The following is a 27,055-nucleotide window of genomic DNA, read 5'->3' on the forward strand; positions in this document are numbered from 1 at the left end:
TTCTCCTTTTTTTCCCTTTTTTTTCCCCTCAAAGATACAAGGGGTGTCCTGTCCACGTCTGAGACACGGGCAGTGTTCTGCTCGGACTGGAGCTTCTGCTCGCTCACACTCTCTGTAGCTTGAACAGGCACCAGTTATTTTTAAATGCTGTGTTACTCCTATTAACACCTCCCCTTCAGTTGGCATTTTGTGCTGCTTTTTCAATTTAGATGTTCCCTCTTCATGTGTTTCAGCGACTCCCTCGTTAGCGAACGAGTGCTCGGAATGGAACTTGGTGGCATCAAAGCCCTTCCGAAGGGATTGGTGGCGTCCTATCAAGCATCCAAAGGAAAATGAGCTTTTCTTTGGATGGAATTATTACAAAGAGGCTTCTCCCAGGTAATAGTGACGCACGGGAAACTCAACAGATTTGTAAAGCTCTTGGAAAGAGCCACAAACCTTGATTTTGTCCGGCTGATGCTGGAAATGAAGAATTTCGGAGACTTAACTTGTCAGTCCTGGCTTTGTAAACTGGTCTGGTGAGCTACAGCAGGTTAAAAAGAGAAAGGAAAAAAAAAAAAAAAAAAGAGAAACCAAACCATGAGATTAATTATTTCAGTAAACGACAAAGAGCACTCGGGATGGGCTGCCAAAGCCATGCAAGAGCTGTAGGAGAAGCGGGTCTGTATCCTGTTACGAACCCTACGCGGCAGCAGCAGACGGGGTAAGAAAATAAATGAATTAGTCTTTTTAGTTCCAGAATTGCCAAGCGAGAGATTAGAGTCAAATTTGAGTGAGTTCTAGAGTTAATACGTCGGGGGGGGGACACCCGTTATTTGAGGTGGGGGCCGTGTGCGGAGGAGTGAGAAGAGCATTTCCGTGCGTTTTACCTCCGGGCTGGGTGGCGTTCTCCAGGTCAGGAACCGCCTGGTGAGCGGGGATCCCCGGGGAGGTGACACGGGCACCTGCACTCCGAGCCCTGCGGCAGAAGCCAGTTACGGGCTCGTCGTGCTCAAAAGCGGGGTTAATCCTGACCGCGATTGCCGAATTGCAGCTGGCCAGAGGAGGGCCTCTGCAAGGCAGAACGTTTTGGTTTAGGTGAGAATTGAAATTGCCAAAGAGAAAAAAAGAAAAAAAAGGAATATTTTGAAACGTGAAGGAAAAAAGATGGTGAGCAGCTTACTGCAAATTAGAGTTTCTTTTGCTTTTTCTTCTTAACTTAATAATTAAAACGATGGAAAGAAAACCAAGGCTCAGTAAGCCGAGAAGGAGAGGTTTAAAAATGAAGGGTTGTGTGGGCTCTGGAGCAGGTTTTGCGCAGCGCTCCCCTTGGTAAAGCTGGTGTCTGCGAACGGGGCATCTGAAACGGGGAGAGGAAGAGAAAAACATACACGACTTGAAGGCAGAAAACACCCAGCACCTCACATGAAAACAGAGGAAAATCTGCAATTAAATACAAACAGAATATTCCAAATACCATTAATGGTTACAGGTCTGAACGAAATAGCGTGGTCGATAACAGAAGAGAGAAAATACTCTTGGAGTCATGAGCGCGAGCGTTAGAGAAAAAGACACTGATGCATTCTGTGCCAACCTACAGCTCGTAAGGCGGTTACGCATTTGAAGCATCTCTGACAAATTTCTAGGTGAAGCCGAGAGAGCATTTGTGGTTTAGAAGCGTAGAAGTTCAGGTGTGGTTTGGGAGGAATTCTGAACCCCTCTTTGAAGCCTGTACCCTGTTTATCGGGGACTTCAGTCTGAGTAGCAAGGGCTGAAATAAGAGCTCTACTGCAAACGGCGAGAATTGTTGTATCTTAGATGAGAGCACAGGGGTTCCGGTCAGAGGAAAAACTGGCGTGGTTCCGAGGAAATTCACAACTCAAACGAGCGCTTAATTAAAGCAAATAACGGGCTATGATTTTCTCCCTGCAGGCTGTCCGAGTCTGCACAAGCTGAGACTGGAGGTAAGTTGGTTTGTTTGTAACTCGCTACTGTTCACAAAAAGCTTCATTTGTTGTTTTTGTTACTTTTATCGTTTCAAGGACAGTTTGGTCATTGCGCTACATCGCCAGGGATTTTCTGAAAGGGAAAGGTGTTATTTCCCTTAGTGTGTTGGTCCTGGAGGAGTCGGCGACCGCTGCCCTGTGCTACTTGAGTAGCAAGTTTTGAAGAGGAGCTCTTTAGGTCTGGTACAAAGCTCTGCAGCTGCGCTCCTGGGGCTCCACAAGTAATCCTGGATTCTAGGGCAGGAACGGAGCAGTACCTGCAGCGAATTCTGCATCATCCTCTCTTACCCTTTTTCTGTGGCGCCTGCTGTGATTCTGCTGATCATGCAGAAAATGACTGATGGCAGTGAGGTTGTTACAGTGACATTATCATATGAATAATTTGCTCTCTAGTCTTATTTTTTGATGTTAATTGGAAATACACTAAAAGGTGTGTCCTTAACCCAGTAAAGTCGGTGTTAAGGGAGAATAAACAAGTGCAAGAATTGTAACTTGCCTCTTGCTTTTACACAGGGCTGTCGCCTGCTGCATCCAGCCTGCTCTGCAGCTTCACATGATGCTCTGGATAATCCAGTCTTAAAATGAGCTCAAACCCCATACTTTTAAAAGAGAATTAATGTCTTCAAGTATCGGGGTAGTTCTCAGTATTGGCTTAACATCATTTCATGTGAAAGTCCTCACGGAATGTGTTTGCAGGGACAGGGAGCTGCTGATCTTTGGGTCTTTCCCAGAAAGCCCCGAAAGCAGCCTCAGCCTTCATGTGCCCCACTGGGATCAGAGTAGCGTGCGCAGGTGTGTTTATAAGAATATAGATTTCCTTGTTAATACAGTTTAGAAAAAAATAATTTCTTAAAATGGTACTCTGTTAATCGATAGCAGAACCCCGAGTGTGTTGGCTCATTTTTTCCAAGATGCATTTGGGAATCTGAAAAGAATGCACGGGTTTGTGCTTGTCGTCTCTGCCAATGACGACGAATTTGTAATACATTTCTAAATATTTCTAAAAAAATAACTAGATCCTGATGCTCCCTGTGCACCAACAGGCAGAAATGGATTTATATATGTATATAATAGTGAGACTATACTGGAGAAGGGGATTGCACTGTAGCTTAAAGTGCCTGAATATTGAGCTCTTGGCTTAGCAGCAGAGTTTGCGCTGTTGAAAAGTATAGACTCAGCCCTGCTTGTTCGTGCAATAGACAAGTCAGGTGTTTGTTAACGTAATTAACGTAATTAGTGCCGTTCTGTACCTGCAGACAGCTCCTCTTCCCGGCACTAGCTGGCATTTCCCCCCGTTGTCGCAGAGATGGGGCTCCAGCTCGCAGAGGCTGCGGCAGGGCAGCCCGTCCTGGCTGGCGTAGCCGGGTTTGCAGCGGCAGTCGGCCTCCTTCGTCCACTCGTTCATTATGCACTCGGAAAACTCGTCACAGGCCATGAACTTGCAGGGGTCTGCCCGATCCGCTGTAAAGGACAGGGAAATCGTTAATTGGTGTGTCACCCGGAGGCAGCTTGGCAGGCTTTGGGGCTGCTGGAGAAAACCATTCATATTTAGCGGCCGGCTATTGTGCACCTTAACAGAGGATATAGTCTAGTATAAATTAGGTATTAGCAAGAAATTCTTTGCTGTGAGGGTGGTGAGAGCCTGGCCCAGGTTGCCCAGAGAAGCTGTGGCTGCCCCATCCCTGGAGGGGTTCAAGGCCAGGCTGGATGGGGCTTGGAGCAACCTGGTCTGGTGGGAGGTGTCCCTGCCCAGGGCAGGGGGTGGCACTGGATGATCTTTAAGGTCCCTTCCGACCCAAACCAGTCTGTGACTCTACGATAGAAGGACACACATCCTTCTTTCTGTTGATGAAAGAGTGTGCAAGTTTCACAGAATCAAAGACAGAATGCTATGGGGTCGGAAGGGACCTCTGGAGATCATCCACTCCAACCCCCTGCCAGAGCAGGGTCACCCAGAGCAGGTCCCACAGGAACGTGTCCAGGTGGGTTTTGAACATCTCCAGTGACAGAGACTCCACCAGCTCTCTGGGCAGCCTCTTCCAGGGCTTACTTGTAAAAAGTAAGGGAAAACTTACTACTTTATTTATTTATTTTTCTTATCAGTAGGGGATGCATCTGTGAGATTAAGGGAAAAAGTCTGCTGGTGTTCACAGAAAAATCAGAGGCAGCCTAAAGTCCTAACTTCACCTGTTACACCAGTCCACTTCTCCTTTCCCAGTCTCTGCTTCTAACTAGAAATGAAAAAAAAGCCCCAGAAGGGGTCATTTTCACCCGGGGCTCAGCCTGGCGTGTGCTGGGGGGGTGATGATGAGGAGGGGCTGGTCTGTAGAAATCAAAATCACCCAATACATCAGTGCGGAAGAAAACTGGCCCTTTTTTTGTGTGTGTGTGGGCTTAACATTTCTTAAGAAGAAAAATCTGTAGTTTAAACAGAAGATTTGCATTGGGTGTTTCGGCTGGTACCTGTAGGTACGATCTGGGCTGAGAATTTTCTTCCGGAGCCATTTCGTGGCCCTGGATGCTCCATAACGCTTGTTTCAATGAAAAATGAGCATTGCATTCCTTATAGTAGTACTGGAAATCTCAGACAGACATTAGGATATGCTTAACTAGTAGAAATGAATTCATAAGAGCTGTTCACTTTTAACCCCTCTGTAATTCCATGGCTAGTTCCTATTTTTTGTTAATTTAAGACTAGTGGGTTTTAGCAAGCTCAATTTCCCTTTGCAACATGCCATGTGCATTTTAATTTGGGATCTGCTTTGCTCCTGGGCTGTAAATGTATGTACATGTAAACTCTAACAACTGGGCATCAAGGTACTACAAGAAATTATAAGGTAACTTTATTGTCAGACTGAAAAAAAGGCAAAACCCAAGATTCCAAATCCTTTGATGCTACTGAGCAGGAATTACAAAGTGTAGTCTCTAATGAAAGAAAAACAACTGGCAAAATAAAAAAGGGGATATTAGTTCTTACAGATGCTTTTCTCATCCCACACAAAATTGCACTCCAAGCAAAAAGCAGAACACTTCTGAAGGAAAAATGGTTAATTAAAGAGTTTATATGATTGAGTAATTGATTAGAATAGGAACAGCTGCGTAACAGTGTGTTTCCCATCAGTCTCTGCCCAGTTCTGATGGTCGCAGCTTACCTGTATGGTCGTGGAAGCAGAGGTTTCTGACCAGTGGAAGCAGAGGGTTCGGAGCGACACAGCCAGCCCCTGGCAGCTGCTCAGTCCTGATGCCTATTTTGGACTGTTGGTTCCCATCGGTTTCAATTTGGTATAACCTTATTACCACTAGATGGCTCTTACTTTCACAATGAAGAGGAATTTGCTTAAATTACCTTCATTTACTAAACAGGTTGAGGTTTTTGTTTGTTTGTTTGCTGTTTTTCTTTCTGAAGTGAAAAGACAGTAGGCCTTTGAAAGACTTGAATGGGAATATACTGGCTTTCTAAGCATAATTTCTTCTATTTTGACATTTTATTACTGCTCATAAACCTTGAAAAAACAGCTCTCTCCGAAAACTCATTGTGATATCGTTTTCTTGAATTAAGATTGAAATACCAGGTCAGTAAAGCAGCTGATCTGGAAGATATGTGTTTGCATATTAGCAACTTTCTCATTTTAATTTTTTTTTCATAAGAAAATTTACTAACAAAGCAGAAAACGTGCGGCAGCCCAAAGCTCAGTCTTTCTAGTGAACTCGTTTAATACTTTATTTAGCAAAACATCAGTTTACCAGGGCAGTATTTGAAAGTTCGACTCCTGTGGTTTTGTTGACTGTCTTTACCACACACTACCCAAATCTATAGTCCTTTAAAAATAGGTTTACTGATGGCCAAAACTATGGTTTGCTCGCAACGTTGCAAAGATAATCAGAAATGACGTTTACATACTCAGATGCCAAGTTTGTGAAAGTCACTCCTGTAAACTGCACATGAGCGTTCTTTGTCCCTGTCTTTGCCTTATTCTAGAGAGTTTTTAGTTCCCTGTAGTTTGCCCTGGAAAGCGGTTGGTGCTCATGCACAGAGCAACCCCTCCACCCAGCACTTCCCTGTAGTATGAAAATATGTCTGTGGAGAGCTGAATTTACAATATCTTGGTTTTTCTCATTACTCCTGATGGCTGGGAGGCTCTTGCTAATATCGTTATTTCCAAAACTGTAATCCTTCTGCAGCTGCAACAATCTGGAAAAGATTATCTGCTGGCTTTTGGGTTTCTGCAGACGTTATTAACTCAATCTTACCTGGCTCGATGTCCAGGGAATAGCTGTCAATCTCCAAATTGAGGCGCTGGGCTGCGGCGTCGCAGAAATCTTCCAAAACGCAGTGAACGGCTTCTGTGATATTGTATGGCACCGTCCGGGCAAATTTCATTTTGCTGTTCACAATCACACTCCCGTTCCTGAAGTTAAGTATTTCCAGGTGCTTAAAACCTGTAAGGTTGGACTGCAGGTATGGAAGTAGCTGCAAAAAAGAAAGTTGCCTTTATTTTAACCTTCTGTCAATGTCTACCTGCTATTAATTTCTCTTACAGTCACTTTTCATTATCAAGTACACACATCGCACACTTATTTCTCTGAATTTAATACAATTGTTAGACTCCACCACCAAATTCACTTTTCTGTTTAGCGCTATCTCCTTCTGGACTTTTGCATCTTTCTCAAGAATGTATTGAGATGGATGGGCAGCAATTTTCCCTGTAATGAAATGCACAGCAGTCGGGGAGTTTATTCATCTGGAAAGAAAAAAAAAAAAATCACCTCCCTCAAAAGCCAACTTTAATTATTTTCAAGCATTCAACGCAGGCAGGTTAGGGCACAGCGTAACAGGCGTGCTACCGAGCTGACCTGCTGCCCTATTGTACCCGTAGAGAAAATCCATATCTAATCACATTCCCCCTGCTAAGCTATGATATATTTTAAAAGGCCTATTTTTAAAGCCAGCGTGTAGACGCAAGCCTCAGATATAATCAGCCCTGCTCTGCTGTTGACGTGAAGCTAAGAAAAAGCCAAATAAATTACATGCCAGGCATATATCTGGAGTCTCCTGAACAAGTAAAAACTCTCATCACTGACTTCGTAAAATCTTTCTTCATACCCTGACAGCATTCCGGGCTTATGGATCCTTTAAAAATGCAGCTTATTGGACTGAATTGTGGCGGGGTCTGACACTGTTAAAATACTGTGCTATTCAGTGCAGCTCTTTAAACTCTCCCTGACTATTGCGTTATGTTGGTCAAGTTGATTTTCACCCACCAATTGCATGAACTGTTGTTCTAGTGCTTTGTATTCTGTCGAACTCCTATTGAAGAGGTCATCAGAAAAGTGCATGTTGGTGACCCTCAGGCTGAAGAAAACCACTAGCTCTTTGCCTTTGGCTGCGGTTGTCATGGAGCTGGTAGTTACATACTTAAGCGTGGGAGCCGGGGTGGCTTCTGCGGGCCCAGTTGTCAGCACTGAGATATAACCACTGCCGTGCTCCGCTTCATCCAGAGCTGCTGTGCTCATGGCACCCGTGGGATCTAGCTCGGCAGCGATATCCTGCACTCCCGTCCCGGTGCCGGCAGGAGGAAGGCGCTCGGATGCGGGCACCGGGGAATCGGAGGCTTCGAGGGCTTGCTCGATGACCAAGGGGCTGGTTGCCACGGACAGCGGGGCTGTTGGGTGCGATGGTAGCAGGTCTGTGACAACCTCTTCAGGCTGCCTGGTAGAGAGACCACTGGGGCCGAGGAAGAAAGGCAGCGTTCCGTACGTGCTGGCTGTAATCAGGACGTCATCGCCTGATGATTCTGCTTCGTCCATGATCTTCACCGCTGCAGAAAAACAGGGGAAAAACAAATAGCTATTTTGAAGACAAGCATGACGAACATCAAGCGTGGAAACAACATGTACATTGTATTTCCACTGAAGCATTTTTCAAAACAAGTTTTAACGCTGTCTAAACATTGAAATGTTATTTCCATCACCAAGGAAGGACTCCTGGAAAACAACACCTTGTCCACAGGTTTGAGTGATGAGATTTCTGTGGGTTCTGGGTTTAAATAATAATTACACTTGGTAAATATTTCCTGAGCCATTCCAAAGCGCATACATGTTTTGATGGTACATAATCTCACTGTCGCTTTATACTGCCTGAAGGAGTAGTGGCAGTTTTGAGCCGTCTGCTTGGATCAGGTGTATGCTGGAGTCATTCTGTTCCCCTCCGCGAGAGGTTAAAGCTATTATTTGCCAATAATCATGAAATGTGGTTAAGAAAAACTGTACAGCCTCTTCAGATGCAAGCTATGTCGATTTACCTAAAAGGCAACAGCACCAGTGAAAACAAATGCAAACTTTAAGAAATCACCTTGAGGAGGAGAAGGACTTGGGGATGTTGGTGGATGAGAAGCTCAACATGAGCCGGCAATGAGCGCTGGTAGCTCAGAAAGCCAATCCCATCCTGGGCTGCATCCCCAGCAGCGTGAGGGGGGGGATTCTGCCCCTCTGCGCCACTCTGGGGAGACCCCACCTGGAGCACTGTGTCCAGCTCTGGGGCCACCAACATAAGGACATGGAGTTGTTGGAGCAGGGCCAGGGGAGGCCACGGAGATGCTGTGAGGGCTGGAGTCCCTCTGCTGTGAGGACAGGCTGAGAGAGTTGGGAGGGTTCAGCCTGGAGAAGAGAAGGCTCTGGGGAGACCTTAGAGCCCCTTCCAGTCCCTAAAGGGGCTCCAGGAGAGATTGGGAGGGACTCTTGATCCGGGAGGGGAGCCATAGGACAAGGAGTAAAGGTTTTAAACTGAAAGAGGGGAGATTGAGATGAGATCTGGGGAAGAACTTCTTTGCTGTGAGGGTGGTGAGACCCTGGCCCAGGTTGCCCAGAGAAGCTGTGGCTGCCCCATCCCTGGAGGGGTTCAAGGCCAGGTTGGAGGGGGCTTGGAGCAACCTGGTCTGGTGGGAGGTGTCCCTGCCCAGGGCAGGGCATTGGAACTGGATGATCTTTAAGGTCCCTTCCGACCCAAACCATTCTATGACTCTATGATCTGCTGCCCCTGAAGCAGCCATTTCATCTAGATGCTGAACTTTTATGAGGTCACCACAAAATATTGTGTATTATTTTCTATATAGCCATATACAGCCCCATTCTGCTAAGTCAACCGCATTTCTCAAAACACCGAAGAATTGCTCTAAGGCACGGTCTGTGGTTTTACCAGAATTTGTTGCTTGAAAAGAATTTTCTCCCATCTCATTACCACTTTGCATAAGCTTTTTAAGAGATGCTACATATTTTTCCCCCTTTAGCATTTGTTTTGTAATGTATGTAGTAGTATATATATATGGTGATTCATTGATAGTAATGTAAAGAGAAAAATAAAAAACAAGTTAAAAATAATAAATACTACAATATAAAAATATATAACATTTATATATAAAAAGAATAAATAGTATCAATAGTAGTAAAATAAGTAAAACACATAATAGACTGAGCAGTGGTTGAACTATTGGAGTAGGTTGTGGGAGAGCTACATTTGCTTTTTGGTTCTGCTTCAAACTCCTCGGAAGTCTTAAGACTGTGCCTTTGCCTGGTATTGATCTCACTTCCAGGAGGCATTTAAAAGTCAGATGCATTCTCTAAGCCAGTCGTCTTTGTTCCCTTTTCGGTCAATAGAGAGACGCTTTTTTCACGTGCAGAAACCCATCCGAAGGTATGCTGGATCTTTAGAAGTGCCTGTACCTTTTTGTTGACTTCAAAACATACACAACAGATGTACGTCAGATGCCAGATATTCCCCTTCCATAGCTTCTGTTATCTAAATCAGTCTTTTTGGCTCCTGGTAGCATTATTGAGGGTCACTCTGAGGTGCTCGAGTACCAGGCTGATAAGGACTATTAAAGGTTTTTGGGAAAGGGAAACACTTTGCGTTACGTGGCAGTTTGACATTTCCAGCAGGGCAGTGTGGGGAAGGGTCAGTGGGTTTTACTCCAGTAAACCAGTAACATGGTGTTACTGGAGTGTTCCTCCTCTAAGGTTTTCTAAGGTTTTCCATTTCTTATAAGTGTTCCACGTGCCTTCTCTAAGGGAGGAACTAGATTTTTTTTTTTTTTTTTCAGCTTTTCTGTGGGGAAGTGAACTTCTAGAAACAATTTCCAAAAATAACCTAGATATTCTGAAGCAGAACTCCTCGGGTGAAGCAGCCTGGAAGGATCCTTACTGCATTTGCTTCTGTTGATGCAATCACCACATCAGAAACCAGGGCAAATGTTGTTCTGTTACAAATAACCCTGGCCGAAAGCACAATGTATTCTAAGACTGTTTTAACAGGTATGTAGTGTGTATATATATAAAAATATATATATATAAATAAAACTATATATCTATATATAGTAACAGATGCTAACATACTTCAGCAAGGTCCTGAGGAATATCAGGCATATTCTTGCTAGAGCAGAGTTTCTCACAGCAGCAGTGCACGTTCTCACAGCTACGCGCAAAAAAACCCCATTCTAGAAACAAGAGCCTCATTTTAACTGGCAGAATATTTGGAAACCAGAATAATTGAGATGACAAAAATTCACATTTGATAAGAGACTATATTTGGTTCAGTACTTAGGGCTGGGTTCTAATCCCATTTGTACCAGCAGTGAACTCTCTGAAATCAATGGAACTGAGGGAGTGTAAACCCTGAGCAAGTCACTTCAGGATATTTGGATTTGCCCTGCGGATCAGGAGTGCCCTGAGGATCAGGAGTGCCCTCAGGGGAAAAGCTTTCTGCCTGATTATAAAATAGTTCCTTACCTTTCATAGGATGAACTCCTCCCACCTCCCTCCCACATCCCCAGGGGCTGTTCAGGACCCACGTCTACAAAATAACGAGTGAGCTTAAAGTACTGGTGATCCTAGAAACTGGTGATTCTGGAAAAGACTGGTGTACACTGCTAATACAAATTATCTTTGTTGGCTGAGGTGCAGAAAAAGACCAAGCACTGCATTCTCCTTTACAGCAAGGCCAGACTGCGGTGATCTGGAAGCACAAAAGGACCGTGAAGCGTGTACAGCAAATTCCCATTTAAACTAGCCCAGTTGTGGAGCCTCCTTTCGTTTGCAGTGATATCTAATTTGCACTGCTGGCAGTATAATACTGACAGTTGGGGGTCCCTCGGTTCTAGAGAGCAGCCAAAAAAAGAGCAGCAAAGTGCTGTATGGAGCCCGGGGCTGTGTCTGCCGCATGTAACACCAATGCTCGATGCTCCAATACTTCATTGAGAACCTGAGGTGCTTTTCTCTTGCCACCTCCTCGTGTTTCTTGTGTAATCAAGGCTACAGACAGATTAGAGAAACAAAGCCTAGTGATGTTCTCTGTTTACAAAGCTCTTGCTGTTACCCGTTACACTGGTCAGGAGTGAGAGTCGCCTATTAGTTAAGGGAACGCAGAACAGATTTCTTGGCATTAGCGCTTGGGACATTAATGCAGGATGATCTACTGATGGGATGAACCCACAGCTTCTCGGAGCAACCTTCTCTCAGCATGACAACACACACTCATGCATACAGTCACGATGGCATTTGTTAGGCAGATTATATTGTAGAAAGAGGTAAATACAGGAGAAAAGTACTGAAATGGCTTTGAAATTGCAGCAAGTTTGAAGCAGAACAACCCTGTAATACACACTTGGCATATAGCTGTGTGTAGGTGTGTGTATATATATATAAATGTAGTCTATACATAGACTATAAAAGTCTTCTGGCATCCTCTTATTACAAGCAAAGTAACTTAAAAGGCCTCGAGGGCATACCAAGATGATCTCTGTGCGTGTATCACCTGTTTTCATAAGCTGCCAATTCCCATCAGTCACTCTCTCCAGCCGAGATAGTGACTGACCATGGAGGCGGTGTTAGTCTCTTGCGATGTGAGAGGAATCAGGCTCACCCGAAAGGCTCCTGAGCATTTAAAATACTGGTTTATATATAAACCCAATATTTATCGGTTTTCAGACTAGATATAAGGAAGAATTTTTTTACGATGAGGGTGGTGACACCCCCGAAGAGGTTGCCCAGAGAGGTGGGAGATGCCCCATTCCTGGAGGGGTTCAAGACCAGGTTGGATGGGGCTTTGAGCAACTCAGTCTAGTGGGAGGTGTCCCTGCTCGTGGCAGGGGGTTGGACTAGATGACCTTTAAATGGTCCCTTCCATCTGTGATTCTGTATGTGCATATAGATATATATATATAAAATTTCGAAATGGAGCACGAAATGCACTTAAACTGGTTTATCATAAAGCAATTATTTGTAAAACTTCACCCAGTTTGCCTTGTAGATGAGATTTTTTACAGCAGAAGGCTACTGAAAACACAGGCAATTATTTTATGTAATCTCTAAAAGTACAAACACTGAAGATTCAGACATTATTGATCTCAGAATATTTCATTCAGGTGTGGGGAACCCACAGAGAGCACAAAATAAGATGCTGAACTCAAATACACCCCCAGAGTAACCATCCTGAAGGTTAAACAATGGCATTGAATGAAAAACTGCCATCAGCAATAAAAAGAACCCCTCAATTCTAACTCTCAGTCACCACTTTCCTTCCCACAAAGATGTTCACTGAACTCTCCAGATGTTTTTTTGTATTACTATGACAAGGCAGGACAATATTGTACTGAGGAGAGTTTGATATCTAAAATTAAATAGCGGTTGGCAAAGATGTGTAAACACTAAATTAAGAGGCAATTTCCTGGGTGCATTGCTATATTAAATCTTTGTAAAAAGAGTGCTGCATGCAGGCATTTATTCCCAACTCAGGGAGTAAAATGCATAGGTTTATTTTATCAGGAAAAATCAACTGCCATTTCAACAACTATATTTTAGGTATCTAATTAGTTGGATCTCTTATATTTTTTTTTAAGTGAGGAAAACCCTCCTAATTGACCATGAATAAGGAACTGTTGTTTGGGAAAGGTCAAATTGCCATGAGACATTTTTCTAGTGGATTTACATTAATAAGCAGACCCAGAAGGTTATAAATTAAGAGATCCTGGCATTTCGTTTCATTCATGAGCTTTAACAAACACTGACATTTCCGATTGCCAATAGACAAATTTTCCAAGATAGTGTTCTGTATATGAAAGGTACAGTATTGCAATGTGCATATTTGTATACCTGCTGGCTGAAGAAAATAACTAGAGGAGGAAAAAGTGTGCAATTAAGAAATCGGTCCTTAATGCAGGGTAAGAATCGCCTTATGGGCAGCTCTGCTGATACAAATACCAGATGGAGCAGTACAGCAAGTAGCTGCATTCAAATTTACATATTTTGTTGGTGCTCGAAATGCCATGAAATCCCTGGATGCAGGGCTATTGTGAACACACAGATAAAGTGCCAAATCTGTGTTTGAGGTCCTTCATTTTTAACTAGGGCACAAGTAAGATGAGGATTAAGAGAATTAAGAGAAGAGGATCATTAACCTAACCTGTCACAACAAATGTCTTGCAGCACATAATTACTGATTAAGTTTGTCATCTCAACTGTAATTTAGCCAGAATGATTTATGGCTGTTGTTCAGTCTGTCTGTAGGAACTTTCCAGAAACCAGGTTCGGTGTCCAGTGAAACCAGCAGAACTCCTTCTCCGCTGACTCCAGTGAACCTCAGCTGACTGGGAAGGAAACCCATCTCTTCTCCATCTCCAGTCCTAGAAATTCTTGTATCTCTTTACATTTTTTTTTTCCTTAGCTGAAACATTTTGAGTAGCCTAATTTTTAGCAGAACAGCCTGGTAGCTGCAGCTCCAGCTCCGCTACTCTCTAGTGCTCTGTGTAACTTATTTAAGAAGCCTTCAGTTTATTCTGAAAATGTTCATACCTTGCAGCTGTTCTTCGTCATCATGTTCTCACCACCAAAGATGCAAATAAATGTAATTCTGACATGAGGTCACAAAAGGAGTATTTTCTATCCTAATAAAATACTACTTAGTAATTTATAATCTTCTCTTGTTATTCCCAGAACAATTGAGTTCTACCTGACACTCTGGAAACTAAGAGGATAACATTTTAAAGAGGGACATTTGCCTGATAGAAGCAGAACGACGTAGCTCACAACAGTCCCACTACCCATAAACTTTTCACTGCCCTAAATTAGCTGGTCTTACTGGACTCACACAAAGGTTGCAGCACAGAGAAAGAATTCCCTTTATGGAATGCCTTAGGGTTAATATTTCTGTTGCTCCATCTCCCCCAGCCTTCAAGGAAGTCAGTCAGTGGCAAAAGGGAGTCACATCTGCCTTTAGCAATTTCATGTTTGGTCATTCTACCTGTAAGAGCCCTCTGAAATACCGGTTTCTTGTGCGATTACAAATTCATTTTTTCTTTGATTACCATTTTCACATATGTTGGCCAATGATAATTCAGCTTGCCATTTTCTGTTTCATTAAGGACTTCCTTTACTGCAATTAGCTATCTGCTAATGGTTTTCTCACTGAAGGTTTTTGCATGTTTTTTTGTTTCTTTAAAGCTTTGAAAGAATGCAATGAATACATTTAATATTTGATTTTTTTTTTCTTTTTCAGCTTCAAAGTAGTCATTTAAGTACAACAGGTGGAAATACAGTAGATATTCAACTAATTGGGTAAGCGTACTTTATAGACCTGTGTCAAATACACAGACTGAGAGACTCGACTGTTAAATTTTAACTGTCTTTGGCATTCTTATGTTTCAGCAGTTCTAAAGGATGAAGTATTTCAGAAACACATAAGTGCTTTGAACAGCCCAGGCATAGTTGGTGTTTAAAGCATCCCCAGAGCTCTGAGTAGCAACGTCTGACCTTCCTTCCGCACTGAAACTCTGCGACGGAAGTCTCTGCGGGCAAGAGCCTGGACAGCCAGTGAGAATCTGTTACGCCTGGGTCTGAACCATCGTCCCACTGCAATTTCTGTGCTGACTTCAGGAGCTGCTGCACCTGGTTAAGGTAACGGTTCTGCCTCTCTAAGCTAAGACTCGGAAAAAAGATGCAGAAACATCCATTTGCCTTAGCTCTCTTCTGACCACGGCAGAAGAAAAGTCAGTGTTTCCATCTTAATTGCTTTAGGCAGTTAACAGTATTCACACTTGTAATTAAGGGATATTAAAGTTGGATGTTAAGGCAGTATTCCCAAGTTTTATAAAAATACTAAGCAGACAAGTGTATAATTAGGTACCTTGTATGGACAGTAAGTCAGTGATAGGTTATTTCCATAACATGACAGGTCACTTTTACCATTTACAGAACCTTAACCTCATCTGCTACTGAGATTGCCAGATAAAAGGACATTCGAGTACTCAAGCACTTTAAAAGTCAGTTTTCTGATTGAAGTCCTCACTAAAGAAATGATCCAACTGAGATTAGAAGACTCTTGAGAAGCAGGGGTATTAGTAAGTACATTTACAACGAAAACATTAAAAATGCCGGAGGCTGGTGTGACTATTGTTTATTGCAAGCTATTTTCTATTGAAGTTCTGCACTATTTGCTCCCATAGTAAAATCATATTAAAATATATCTTAAACAAGTACGATACCATGCTAAATTAAGAAGTCTGGACTTGATTGGTATTCACCTCAATGAATTACATGGAGAAGTAAAACTGAACAGCAGTGAATTTGCAAATATGAATACACTTCTACAAAGGGATGGAATCAAAGCTAAGTAAGAAACATCTAGCTTAAAACCATCGCTTCAGGAGGAGTCTTATTGCCTTATGCCCATTGGTGACCGGCCTACAATTAAATTTGAAAAATTTACTTTTCAAATAAAAATAACAAAGTTTGAAATAGCAAATTCTGTGTGAAAATAACCTAAAGCTTTACAAACACCTGGAAACATAAAGAAGCATCCCTTTAAATTTTGCAAATACTACTGCATTCCACTGTAACAATTTCGGAGCTCCCCAAAGGGAGAACCTGGAATACTATTTTTGATTTATTTTACTTTACAATAATTAGACACAAAATGTCAGGTTACAGTACCTACACTTCAGAATTGAAAGTACCCTCCAAATCCCTGCCTGCTTTCTCTATTTTTCTCAACCGCGTGACAGGAAAAAAAGAGCAGACTTTTGTAGGTGATGTGACCATCAGACAATGTTGTGGGATCAAAGTTTATTAGTTTGCAAAATGGTAAAAACCAAATACAAGTCACACATTATAAATTCAAGTAATGTGTTGACACAAGGACCTGAAAAAAAGACAAGACAAACATGAAATTAGAAAGTTAAAACCCACGACTCTCTTAAAATCTTGTAATCACATGAGCACTTTAAAACTCACCAAGACAAATTAAACCACTGAATACACATATATTTTTTTTCATATGATATAGTCACTTGTATGTGAAAACCATGGGATTAATGGAATGAAAGTCACAGAACGAGGAGTATTTTATTCTTCTAAACTGTTGTGCTTTCGATGGAGGCAACCTGATTTTTCTACTAGTTTTACAGTGAAACAAGTGACTCCGAGAGACGGAAGGACATGTTTAACTGGGAAGATCCTACTGGTTTTACACTGTGTTGCATTGTAAGAACACATTTCAGTTTTAGTGATATTGATAATGACTTTGGACCAGATGCCTTAGCGCTGTCTTGGCTTCTTAAATCCACCTGTCCTGGTTGGATTCTGAACCTGAGCAGCTCCTAAGAGCCAGAGCACTGTTGTTAGGGAGCAGGCAGTTTAAATGTTAGAACCAGCAATAACTACACAGTGCGGTAAAAAATTGATTCATACAGCCTTTAGCTGTATGTTTGCTTTGAAATTCCCTGAGACCTTCATGTAACAGTGGGGTGCAGAGGTCTTAAGACACAGGCTAGTTTCTCAAAAAATGACATTTAAATAAATAATAGTTGGGATTGCTGTCCTGTAAAATGTTTTGATTAAGGTAAATCAACTGCATTTAACATCTCTTAACTGTTGATGGATAGCAGTGATAACAGAAAAATGAAATATTATTTTTTTACTGTAACAAAAAAGAGTCCCTGATCATAGATGATCTAAGACAAGTTTAGGCAGGTCTCCAGCCACTGCTCTGGGCTATGTATAAATTTAGGGGAAAGGACTGAAATGTATTATTGCTACAGCATTTTTCCAACCTCATTCCTCCTGATCTCTAGAAAAAATAAATCAAAACAATGGTAAGTTTTACTGAAAGACATTGTTTAGGAATTGAAATCCTCAGGTATGAAGATGTCACTCACGAGTAATCACAGAATGGTTTGGGTTGGAAGGGACCTTAAAGATCATCTCGTTCCTGCCATGGGCAGGGAGACCTCCCACTAGTTTTCTCAATCCCCCCCCTGGCAGATTTGGCTACGCCAACAATATCCTCCTCCCACTCTCCTTGAAAGCTCATCATTCCAAATTTCATAGCAATAAAGATGGTAATTAAAGGAATATTTGGCCATGTATAAAATTTTGACTATAAACTCAGTTATCTAGTATTGGTACCACTACTATAAAAGTATTGTATCCTGCAATACTTTAATTAAAAAAAACCCCACCAAATGGGGAAGAATGAAAAAGAAACCTAAACATGTAAATGCAATAAAATGAACAAGAAACTAACTCATTTTCATCCAGGCTTGGTTTAATCATGTTCTTTCTGATGGACATAATGATGTCACCATTCTACAGAACGAAAGTGAAACTTCTGCCTCCTTCTAACTTACTCCTGGCTATCATTGCTTGAAATTGTGTTTAATCCTCTTCTCTATATACCTTTCTATAAAGTTGCATTGAGAAAGCAATGTTAAGAACATACTGGAAAAAATGCTGTTATCTTCTTTTTTTTCTTTAAACAGCAATGTGCAAATATATGAGATGTATCCTGGCAGGAATTTTGCACATTCTAGATTTTCACAAACAGAAAAGCCATTAAATTTAGTCTAAATATTATTACAAATTTTCCTCCATTAAAGATTTTTATATCTTTTTGTCTGTTAGTCTTAAATACTATGGCATCTTTAAAACTGAAGAACATGCAGCTTAAATGGATATTAGCATCAGCGCCATCTGTGTGAGGCATCTCATGTGTGGCTGAGAGAATCAAAGCTGGAAGGCCAAGCCCTCTCTGGAGCTAGTACACAGAGGCATAAACCTCCATCCTGAGGTGTGATTCAGAGCACGCAAGTTACAACTTGCCTATAATTGCCTAGGACAGATGGCACGAGTTATCCCCTAACAAGGAATTCACTATTAAAAATGCCAGGCTGAGCAAAAACGGATCTTCTTATGCTGGAAGGATACTGAATCCTCTGAAGAGAGGACTGTAATAATTTCAGAAAATCAAAATTGTAGTAGTTTGATCATAATAAGTTATTTCTCAAAGCCAGCAAGGCCAAGGATTTTTAATGAGTGAAGGGAATGCATTATTTAGGGCATGTTAGTCTCAGCAGTGCCACTATTTGCTTCCAACTCGACTATATGACATGTAAACTTAATTAACTTCATTCATTTATAACCTGGCAAAGGGTAATCTTACACCCTCAGCCTAAAAATCTGTATTATTTGTTTTAAAATATTTTTCTTATTTTACTAATGCACTGGTCGAAGTGGACATCATCAAGGGAATGCTAATTATAGGAGAAGTGCTAGCATTTGGAAAACAAGAGGTACCGAAGGATATTTAGCTTTGAGAGCCTAACAGGGAGGATGTGAGGTACATGAGACTTAGTATCTGTGTCTGGGGAAGAGACTTAAGAGTAAAAAGTACAAGTGACCAAGTGGCAGAGCACTGAGGTACATCTTCCTGCTATCTACACAGGTGGAGAATAAGGTGTTAAATCTTTTTCATTATACACGTAGCTCGAAAGATTTGCCTCTGGAAAAGCAAATTTTTTTAGCTGAAATATAAAATATTTTCTGTACTTCACACAGTAATTTCAATGAGTCATTTCAGTTACCAATTGCATACAAAGTAAAGCTTCACCTGTGCATTTACATTGCATATTTGTCAGGGCACGAACAAGAAATCATATTGGAAGGAAGCAAAGCTTAACCTTAAACTAAAACTAAAGTGATTGGATAGCTTAATAATTTCAACAAGTGATGTGTTAGATCAGGAAAATAGATAGTACTTTGTTTCTCTCATACCTTTTTGCCTGGATTAGTCATTTCATTTTAGCATTTTTTAGTATGTTCTGAAGAAACGATGCAGGTTTTGTTCTATGCAGTTGTTCCTGCTGTTCCCAGTACAGAGATGGCTGAGCAGCAGATGAGCATTAAATTTTGGCCATATGCTAATCACATACTGCAATATCTTTAGGACACTCGTAGTACTCCAAGTACACAATTCTAACTTTGTCTCAACAGCGAACATACTGACAACTTTTTCTTAAATCTAATGTATCCTAGTACGGGCCTGCTGAAACTTTTGCATTCAGCTTCATCTTCAACTCACAGATAATTTTTAGGCTAATCAATACTCTCTATAATGCTTGAGAAAATGATGTAGCCAGACCTACCTGTTCACTTCTCCAAGCATCAGACTGAAGCTGTGAAAAGCGTTCTTTGCACATCTGAAGCAGGAAGCAACAAGTGAAAAGGCACAGAGAGGAGCTGATGGGGGAGAATGATGAGAAAAGCCTGTCAGGTTATGGTCAAAGAAACATAAGAAAAAGAGAAAAAACATGCAAGGAAACAGAGGAGTTCTTACCCTGAATTACCATCGATGTGAAAAAAATGGTGAGCGTTCCTGGCACAAAGAATGGGTGAATTCCAATCCTGGGAACATCCAGAGCGGTTCTTGCAAGAGGTAATGGAGTTTTCTTTTCCATGACCGTGCTGTTTATGCCAAATAGAAAGCTATGCTAAGGACAGATGGTGCTTCGGCAGCTCCGGATGAAGCAGAGGCAGAAAGAATACCCAAACATCCAGAAAAATGAATTTTTTCTAGAGATTGCTTAGCAACAGCAGTGAGTGAGGAGTGTACAACCGAATTAACTGTTGGGCAGGAGGGAGATATCAAAGGAGACCACTCACAACACGGCTGTGTGAACACAAGAGCAATTATGGAAATTAATGAGGTTCTTATCAGTTCCACATATAGAGATGTGACCACCATCTACTCCTCATCAGTGTTTTTTTTCTCACAGAAAAAAACTCCGTGACACACCCTGCAGAGTCTTTTTCTTTCAAAGTCTTTCTTGAGAGCCTGAGGATGATCCAGGCTGGTGAGACTGAGAGGTAGTACACCAGAACAGCTCAAGTATGTTACTGCTAGCTTTATTTTGTCCTATGCTTCTGCAATAACTTCTCCAGAAATATTGCTTTCTCCATGATGGTCAGGATTTGGGGATAACCATTTACCTGGATTGTATAATTTGTTAGTAGCTACAATTAAATACAAATTAAAACTCTTTTCACTGTTTAGGAAGTATAAGGATATCATTATTATTGTTACAGACCTCATGAACTCTTGTATCTGTTTCTACATTTGTTTGCATTTGTTTTACTGCTGAAATATTCTTGGTTTTTGCAATAATCTGTCTAATATGTCACACAAGTGGCTTCCTTTCTGAATGGTCACAGGAAGATTGCAAAGAGAGGGAGAAGTAATTTAGCCATACAGAAGAGATATCGATGAGTTGACTCCAGAGGGAAAAAAAATACAAAGAAGGAAGCGGAATGCTAGAGAACACTAGGCATTTCAGACAGTAGAAACAAAAGCATGGGTTTTTTGCACTGGTTGTAAATGGAAAATGGAAATAACCTAGGTTTTGAAGGTGCTACAGCACAGAAAAACCTTTTTGAGTAGTCCAATGTTTAAACCACGACAGTGGTAGCCTGTTTGCCGTACAGGATGTGGCTGGGCAGCAGGGATGAAGGTGCCTTGCTGTTTCTGAGCATGCTGGGTCAGGAGGAACATCTAAAAAGGGGGAGGAGGGTTCATTATGCTCAATCCAAGAGGCTTCTGGAGTGCAGGGTGGGACATGAAAGGCCAAAGACTGAGCAAGGAGGGAGCTGGTGGAACAGGGACAGATAGAGCCTCCTATGGGAGTAGGGGAGCAAATTTACAAGCTTTGAGGATGACATTTTTGGGGATCTGGAAGCACTGAGTGTGGTTGTGCACGCTAATGTGGGAATTTTGCCACTGAATTTGGTTCTTGTTTGTTCTTTGCAGTTTTTTTAGTATTGCTTAGGGACTACGTGGGGACTTCAGAGAATCCTGCTGATGCCTATGAAGATTCCTCTGCTTTTCTGTTGAGAGGGTCAGTCCAAAATCTGAGACAAAGCACATCTGAATATTCATCAAAGAACTAATTCCCCCCACGTGTTTGTAGCGACCTCTTGTCTCTCGCACAGCTAGCACAGGCTTCACTAACACTGATTTGGTGAGGCCAGGTTGGGGAGCTGAGAGGGAGCAGATGAGAGCTGGGACAGATGGAGGGCAACAGCAGGAATCACGCTTTCGCTGCTTTACCAGTGGAGGCGGCTGCCCCACACAATCCAGTTACCCCCACATCACAACATGCCTATTATGTATTTTTCATTTTAAAGGCTAAATTATACAGACTTTTCTCCACCCAGATGTGTGTATATACTTTTTTGAGTATGTGTTTTTTCTCATATATGTGGGTGCCTCTAAAAAACCTTACTGGTATGGATAAAACTGAACAATCAAACATTGAAAAAATAATTTTTTAAGAGTTTTTCACATTCATCAGACCTGTAGATACGTAAACTTTTCTGACTCATGGTACTCTTTGCTTGGAATAAATTATTTCATGATACTCTTGCTGCTATCATCCAGATCTGTCTGTAGAACCCAAAGTAATTTGCCTTCAATGTTTTAAATACCAGAATTTTTGGTGTTAGCCTGGGATTTCCTTTGTTTTTCTTTTTTTTTTTTTTTGACATGCCTTTTTGCTCTGCCTTTTTGAATTTTTACCATAATACCCTATAGAAAGTGTGCATTTGTTGTTGAGTTGGGTTTTTTTCCCCCTCTTTGACAACCTTGAAGTCAGGTACATTAGGATTTTCCCGAAGTGGGCATCAGAAATGTAATTATTTCACCTTTGGTCCAGAAAAAATGCTGTCACAACCAAAAGGAATACTTACTGTACTTATACATGACTGTATGTGTAATAACAACTGGATCTTTCCTGCTCTTTCTTATGGAAAAATCTTTTGTGTCTTACCTTGTCCAGATGGACTCTCTTGGTCAGCTTCCTTGAATGGTGGTTCTGTTGTATCAGTCAGTTCTTTCTTCTCCTCAGCTTCACGAATCTCATCGCTGGCTTGCAGGAGGTTAGGTGGGGTAAAGCTACTTGGGGTATAAACTGCCAGTACGGTGGCCTGCTCCGTTGGAAACTCGTAGCCATCGGTGATTAAGTCATTGCTAGCAGAATCATCTGCCGGAGGAGGCAAATAGGAATCCTCTGGTTTTGGAGGACCGCTGGTGCTAACCAGAGCGTTGAAAGGCACTGTGAAACCTTGGTGGTCAGTAGTGATACCTTCTGTGTATGGACGAGATCTGTCCTGAAATGGTTCTCTGGAGGGTTTGGTAGGGAACACAGGTTCAGATGTAATAAAATTATTAAAGTCTTCAGGAGCGCTGATCTCTGCAGTTAGCACAGGGATTCCAGTTGTAAATTCATTGACCAAGGTGTCTCCTGTTTGGTCCATCGTTGCTGGGCTGGGGTAACCTAGTGGGAGTTCCAGACTCATGGAGTCCTCCTGAAAAGTTTGTTAAAGGTAGCTTTCATTACTATGTTTAACTTTCATTACTAAAAAGGCCAATAATCCTTAGCCACAGGAGCATGCAAACAGCTGACTCAGCATGAAGTCATGGGATGTATAAAATGTTTGGCGTGTGCATGTGATCCTAATCACATTGCCTGTAATTTCAAAAATGGGCAAAGAAAGATGACTTTCACTATCCCTGTCAATTGCTCTTCTTCTGTCATTGAGGTGTACTATTGAACTGGTGAGACATTGTTTACTCTGTAATTACCACTGGAAAAGGTAATCAAGCAGTAATATTTGCCTGTAAACAGCTCTAAACACTATCTCTGTTGCAGTATAACACCACAACAGTCATCCTTGCAGCATTTATAAAAGACAGATGTGTATTTTAGCATAAGAGCCTTTTTCTGTGTATTTATGTACAACACTGTTTAATTTCATTTCTCATGGAGAAATAAATAAATATAACAACCAATATTAGCTTACCAAATCAGGGCCTGCCAGAGGAATAGTGACAATTCCCTGGATATCATTATCAAAATCACTAGGTGGTACAATAGATTCTGGAAAAAAAAAAAAAAAAAAAAAAAAGAAAAAATAGAGAAAGAGCACAATATTTCAGCAGTGGCACATTAAAACTGATCAAAGCACGTAAATTCACTAAAAAAAAGTATTAAAACTATTCTCCATCAAAAAATTATTTAAAAAATACAAGTTAAGAAGAAAGAGGCGTAAATTTCATTTAATCTGGCCATTCTGAGGAAAAAAGGAGTTTCCTATGCAGGCCTCTTTGTACTCTTTGTTTAGTATAAATGGGATAGGTCTGCAGAGAGCTGAACCACGGATGAATGCTTAAAATCAGCTGAAGTATGAACTACTCAGTTAAATCTGCATGGGCGAAGATGAGTCATTATATTGTGTTGCTCATTAAGCCTAAATTCTTTTCAGTTTTACCCAGAGTCCACACCACTGTTACACTCACTCTTTTGGCTCTAGTGCCCAGTTGCTCTTTCACCCCCTCAGAGGAGCTCTTCAAACATACTTGCATGCAAGCTGTTTTTCTAAAACTGGTTATTAAAAATAACTAGTGGGGAAAAGTTGATTAAAATAGTTATTATTAAAGTCTTCTATATCCATGAATTTTTTTCTTGGGACTTTTAATCTACATTAAAATACGACATTTTATTCTCACACAAAGTATTAGTTCATCTAAATATATTTTTTTTTTGGCCAAAAAAATGCTACTGTTTGTAAACAAAACACTGGAGCTAAAATTTGGTGTGTGTTTTAAAATTGTTTTGGCAAATATAGGTATGAAAAAATATTTTCAATTATTTTGCCCATTTTTAACGCACCTCCCCAAAAGTAGGGCTATGCTAGCTTTGAAAAAATCAATTGGTGGACTAGAAGGGGATATTTATTAGCTGGATTACTGACCAGGATGCAGCCTTTCAACCTTCTTCTGGGGGTTTCCACTCCCGTCCTGTCATCTACGCTGCCTTGGTGTTTCGGAGAGCAAAATACACCTTCACAGCGTGATTTGCATTCCTGATTTTAACTGGGAATCTAGTGCTCTTTAAGGTGTCTGTCTCTGATTTCACTGGGAGGTTAAATGGCTTGCTTAAAATTGAGACTTAGCTTTCAGAAAGCTAAATTTATGTTAGAGGAAGCCCTCATTTTTTTCCTTATTATGGGATATAGTACGTACTGGGACATACTGGGAAATTAAAATTATATAGTGATTATTCATAGTCTTTTTTTTTTTTATTTTTATTTTTTCTCCTCTTATTTGCCTTAGTGTGCAAAATATCCAGCTTTTCTAAGCTAACAACCAAGAAATAGGTCCTCCAATGTGACTGGAAGCTGGGCTGTATTATTGTAAACACACGTTTTGCTATAAAATTTAACTTGGATCTGTGTCTTTAACTTTGGATGCTATGGGATACATCCACTGAAAACAATCTGTTAGAGAAGCAAAGGAGACCTTACTGAAAGTGCATCAGTTTGAAAGGGAAAGGTTCAGACCTGTGCCTGGCACCGGCTTGTCTACTCACCATCAGTAAACTGGAGTGTTCCCAGGTCCATCGGCAAGGACTGGTCTTCGTGGAGCGCGATGGCAACCAGTTGCTGAAGGTCTGTCACTGTGAGTTTAGTGGCTGATATCTCCCTCTCTTCCTTTGGAGAAAGTGGAATTTTTTCATTTTCAACCTTATTGGATCCAATGGTTGAGATGTCATCTGCCGTGCTTTTGCTTTCTGAGCCGTCTCTCTCAAAGTTCACCACGTATCGTGCTATGGTGCTGCTCGATCTGCAAGAAGATGCAAAAATGCTCAGTGCAGCAGAATCAGTCACTGCCTGCGGACCGATTTTAAAAACAAACAAATAAACAAACTAAAATATAGGCAACCATACATATTGTCTGTAAAAATAATGCAGATATACTTCTTTCTAATGAGATAGTCATCCTCAAATTACTTTTGCTGTACCTGAGTCTTTTTTTCTTCCATGCATAATGTTTAATAAAAATTCCAACATTGAAGAAAATTATAAAAAATATTCTGATATAATCTAGTTTAATCTGACTACTCAGGAACCTATGAAAAGGGATTTGACAGGTTCATAAAACTACAGATAAGCAAAAATCCTATCACATCTGGGGCAATTTTTTACTCATTTTTGAAGAGCTGCAAGAAAGTTAGCTAATGTGGCAAGCAAATCGCTTTTCACAACGGGAGTTAGCTTTTCCAAGTCCAAATGAATGTGTACAGCTTCTCCCTAGATGTTCTCGTTTAACAGATGTCTCTAATTTTCACAGTTGTTCATACATCACTTTTGATAAATGCTAAATTCACCTAATTAAAATGAAAAATAATGAGTACATTGTAAAAAATTTGTACTCCACTATGTTGCTTTTTATAATATCAAATAACTGTAGACAGAGGAATTTCATTTATCCAGTATGTGCTATGTATTTACATTTATATGACATTGCAAGAATTCAGGAAAAGCATTAGACAATTCTTTCTTTTAAACTAGGAGTAAAAGAGAAATTCTGGGAACTGCTCGACAAATTGTTCCCTAGCAGCACTTTTAAGCAACAGCAAAAGACTCTGTAGCTGTTTTTATTTCCAGTCAAAAGCTCCCTGCATTTTATCAAGCTGGAAACTGGTCTCTTTGCCATTCTATCTGGCCTGATAATGGAGGCAACAAATCAAATTCTACATTACTATTGAAGATAATGTGTATATGGGAATATAGTTAGGAAGCAGAAAATCAAAAATGGAAATTTAAATATGAAGAGTCCCTTTTTTTTTCTCCTTTCCGTTTATGTCTGAGAGAGATTTCTACAAATGTGAACATGAATCTTCATAGGTCAAACAATTTTGTTTCCTTCAGAGAGATCCTTACAGAATTTGATTACACGAACCTTTCAGATTAAGGTAAAAGCTGTCCCTGCTGCTTTTTATCACAGATTTGGCACTTAGGCAGAACACAAATCAATTCACACCAAGCTGCAGAACATTCATTGATGTATCTATTTACATCTAATAGCCTACAAAATGATTAATCTTAATTATGAATTACAGAGAAATTACCCATCTTTCTCTTTCTTCTGTCTTCATTTCATCATAGAAGAAAGGGTGTGATAAAGGATTGCAAAAGAAAGAAAAAACAAAAATTCATTTATACCGGTAAATCAATCAGTCGTACATCAAAACCATCTTTTAACAATTTATCTTATCTTCTATGTGTCATCTATAGTTTTTATCTCTGTGTGAGGATAACAACCTACTCTCCATCATTTCACTTTTTCCCTTCCAAACACTGGAAATCTCCATGTTTTGAGTGGGGAAACAGGAATTTTATTTTACCTTGATAGTTTGAAATATCTGCTTTCCTATTTCCCACTACGAATGGTGCAATTTGAGCACTGTCATTGCTGATCTATATCTTTATGGTGGCAACGAACATCTGTGACAGCACTAACGACTATTACTGTGACCACACATGGTGCCTACTCAAATCCCAGTCACAGGGGTAACTTGGCCTATTAATTACCTCTGGGAGACTCTCAGGAGCTAATTACATTCCTAGGGGATAAAAAGCAATCCTGGGCTTCCACACTGATGATTGTAATTTCGTATCAGCTCCTAAAACCAAGATGCTAAACAGAAATGGATCCCGGATCTCCTGGAGTCACACTGAAAGAGGTTAGTTATTGCAAGTTGTAACTCTGAGAAGCTACTACAGATTTTCTCTGCTTGTTCTGCAGTAGCCAGGTTTTTCTTTTCTTACTGTCGTTATCAAAATGTAAGCAACTAATTTTCGCTCTATTTTGCTCTTCTCTCTCCTTTCCCCCAGCAATTTTACAGAGAGAAAAA

At 40.9% G+C, this 27,055-nt stretch overlaps 1 protein-coding gene across 1 annotated transcript in view; it reads right to left on the reverse strand.

Moving 5' to 3' along the window:
• Positions 1 to 491: 491 nt before the first annotated feature.
• The window catches only part of IMPG1 (interphotoreceptor matrix proteoglycan 1), a 47,611-nt gene continuing 21,047 nt past the window's right edge, over positions 492 to 27,055 (reverse strand). Inside the window, exons 9-18 of the mRNA XM_074150914.1 lie at positions 26,270 to 26,290; positions 24,728 to 24,981; positions 23,160 to 23,236; positions 22,127 to 22,664; positions 7,248 to 7,804; positions 6,237 to 6,456; positions 3,236 to 3,446; positions 1,163 to 1,339; positions 870 to 1,051; positions 492 to 523 (exon numbers count right to left, since the gene is read on the reverse strand). Of these exons, the coding sequence (XP_074007015.1) occupies positions 492 to 523; positions 870 to 1,051; positions 1,163 to 1,339; positions 3,236 to 3,446; positions 6,237 to 6,456; positions 7,248 to 7,804; positions 22,127 to 22,664; positions 23,160 to 23,236; positions 24,728 to 24,981; positions 26,270 to 26,290 (2,269 nt within the window). The remainder of the gene's footprint in view (positions 524 to 869; positions 1,052 to 1,162; positions 1,340 to 3,235; positions 3,447 to 6,236; positions 6,457 to 7,247; positions 7,805 to 22,126; positions 22,665 to 23,159; positions 23,237 to 24,727; positions 24,982 to 26,269; positions 26,291 to 27,055) is intronic.

This window comes from Numenius arquata, chromosome 7 (genome assembly GCF_964106895.1).
Source record: "Numenius arquata chromosome 7, bNumArq3.hap1.1, whole genome shotgun sequence".
In the NCBI taxonomy this organism is placed as follows: domain Eukaryota; kingdom Metazoa; phylum Chordata; class Aves; order Charadriiformes; family Scolopacidae; genus Numenius; species Numenius arquata.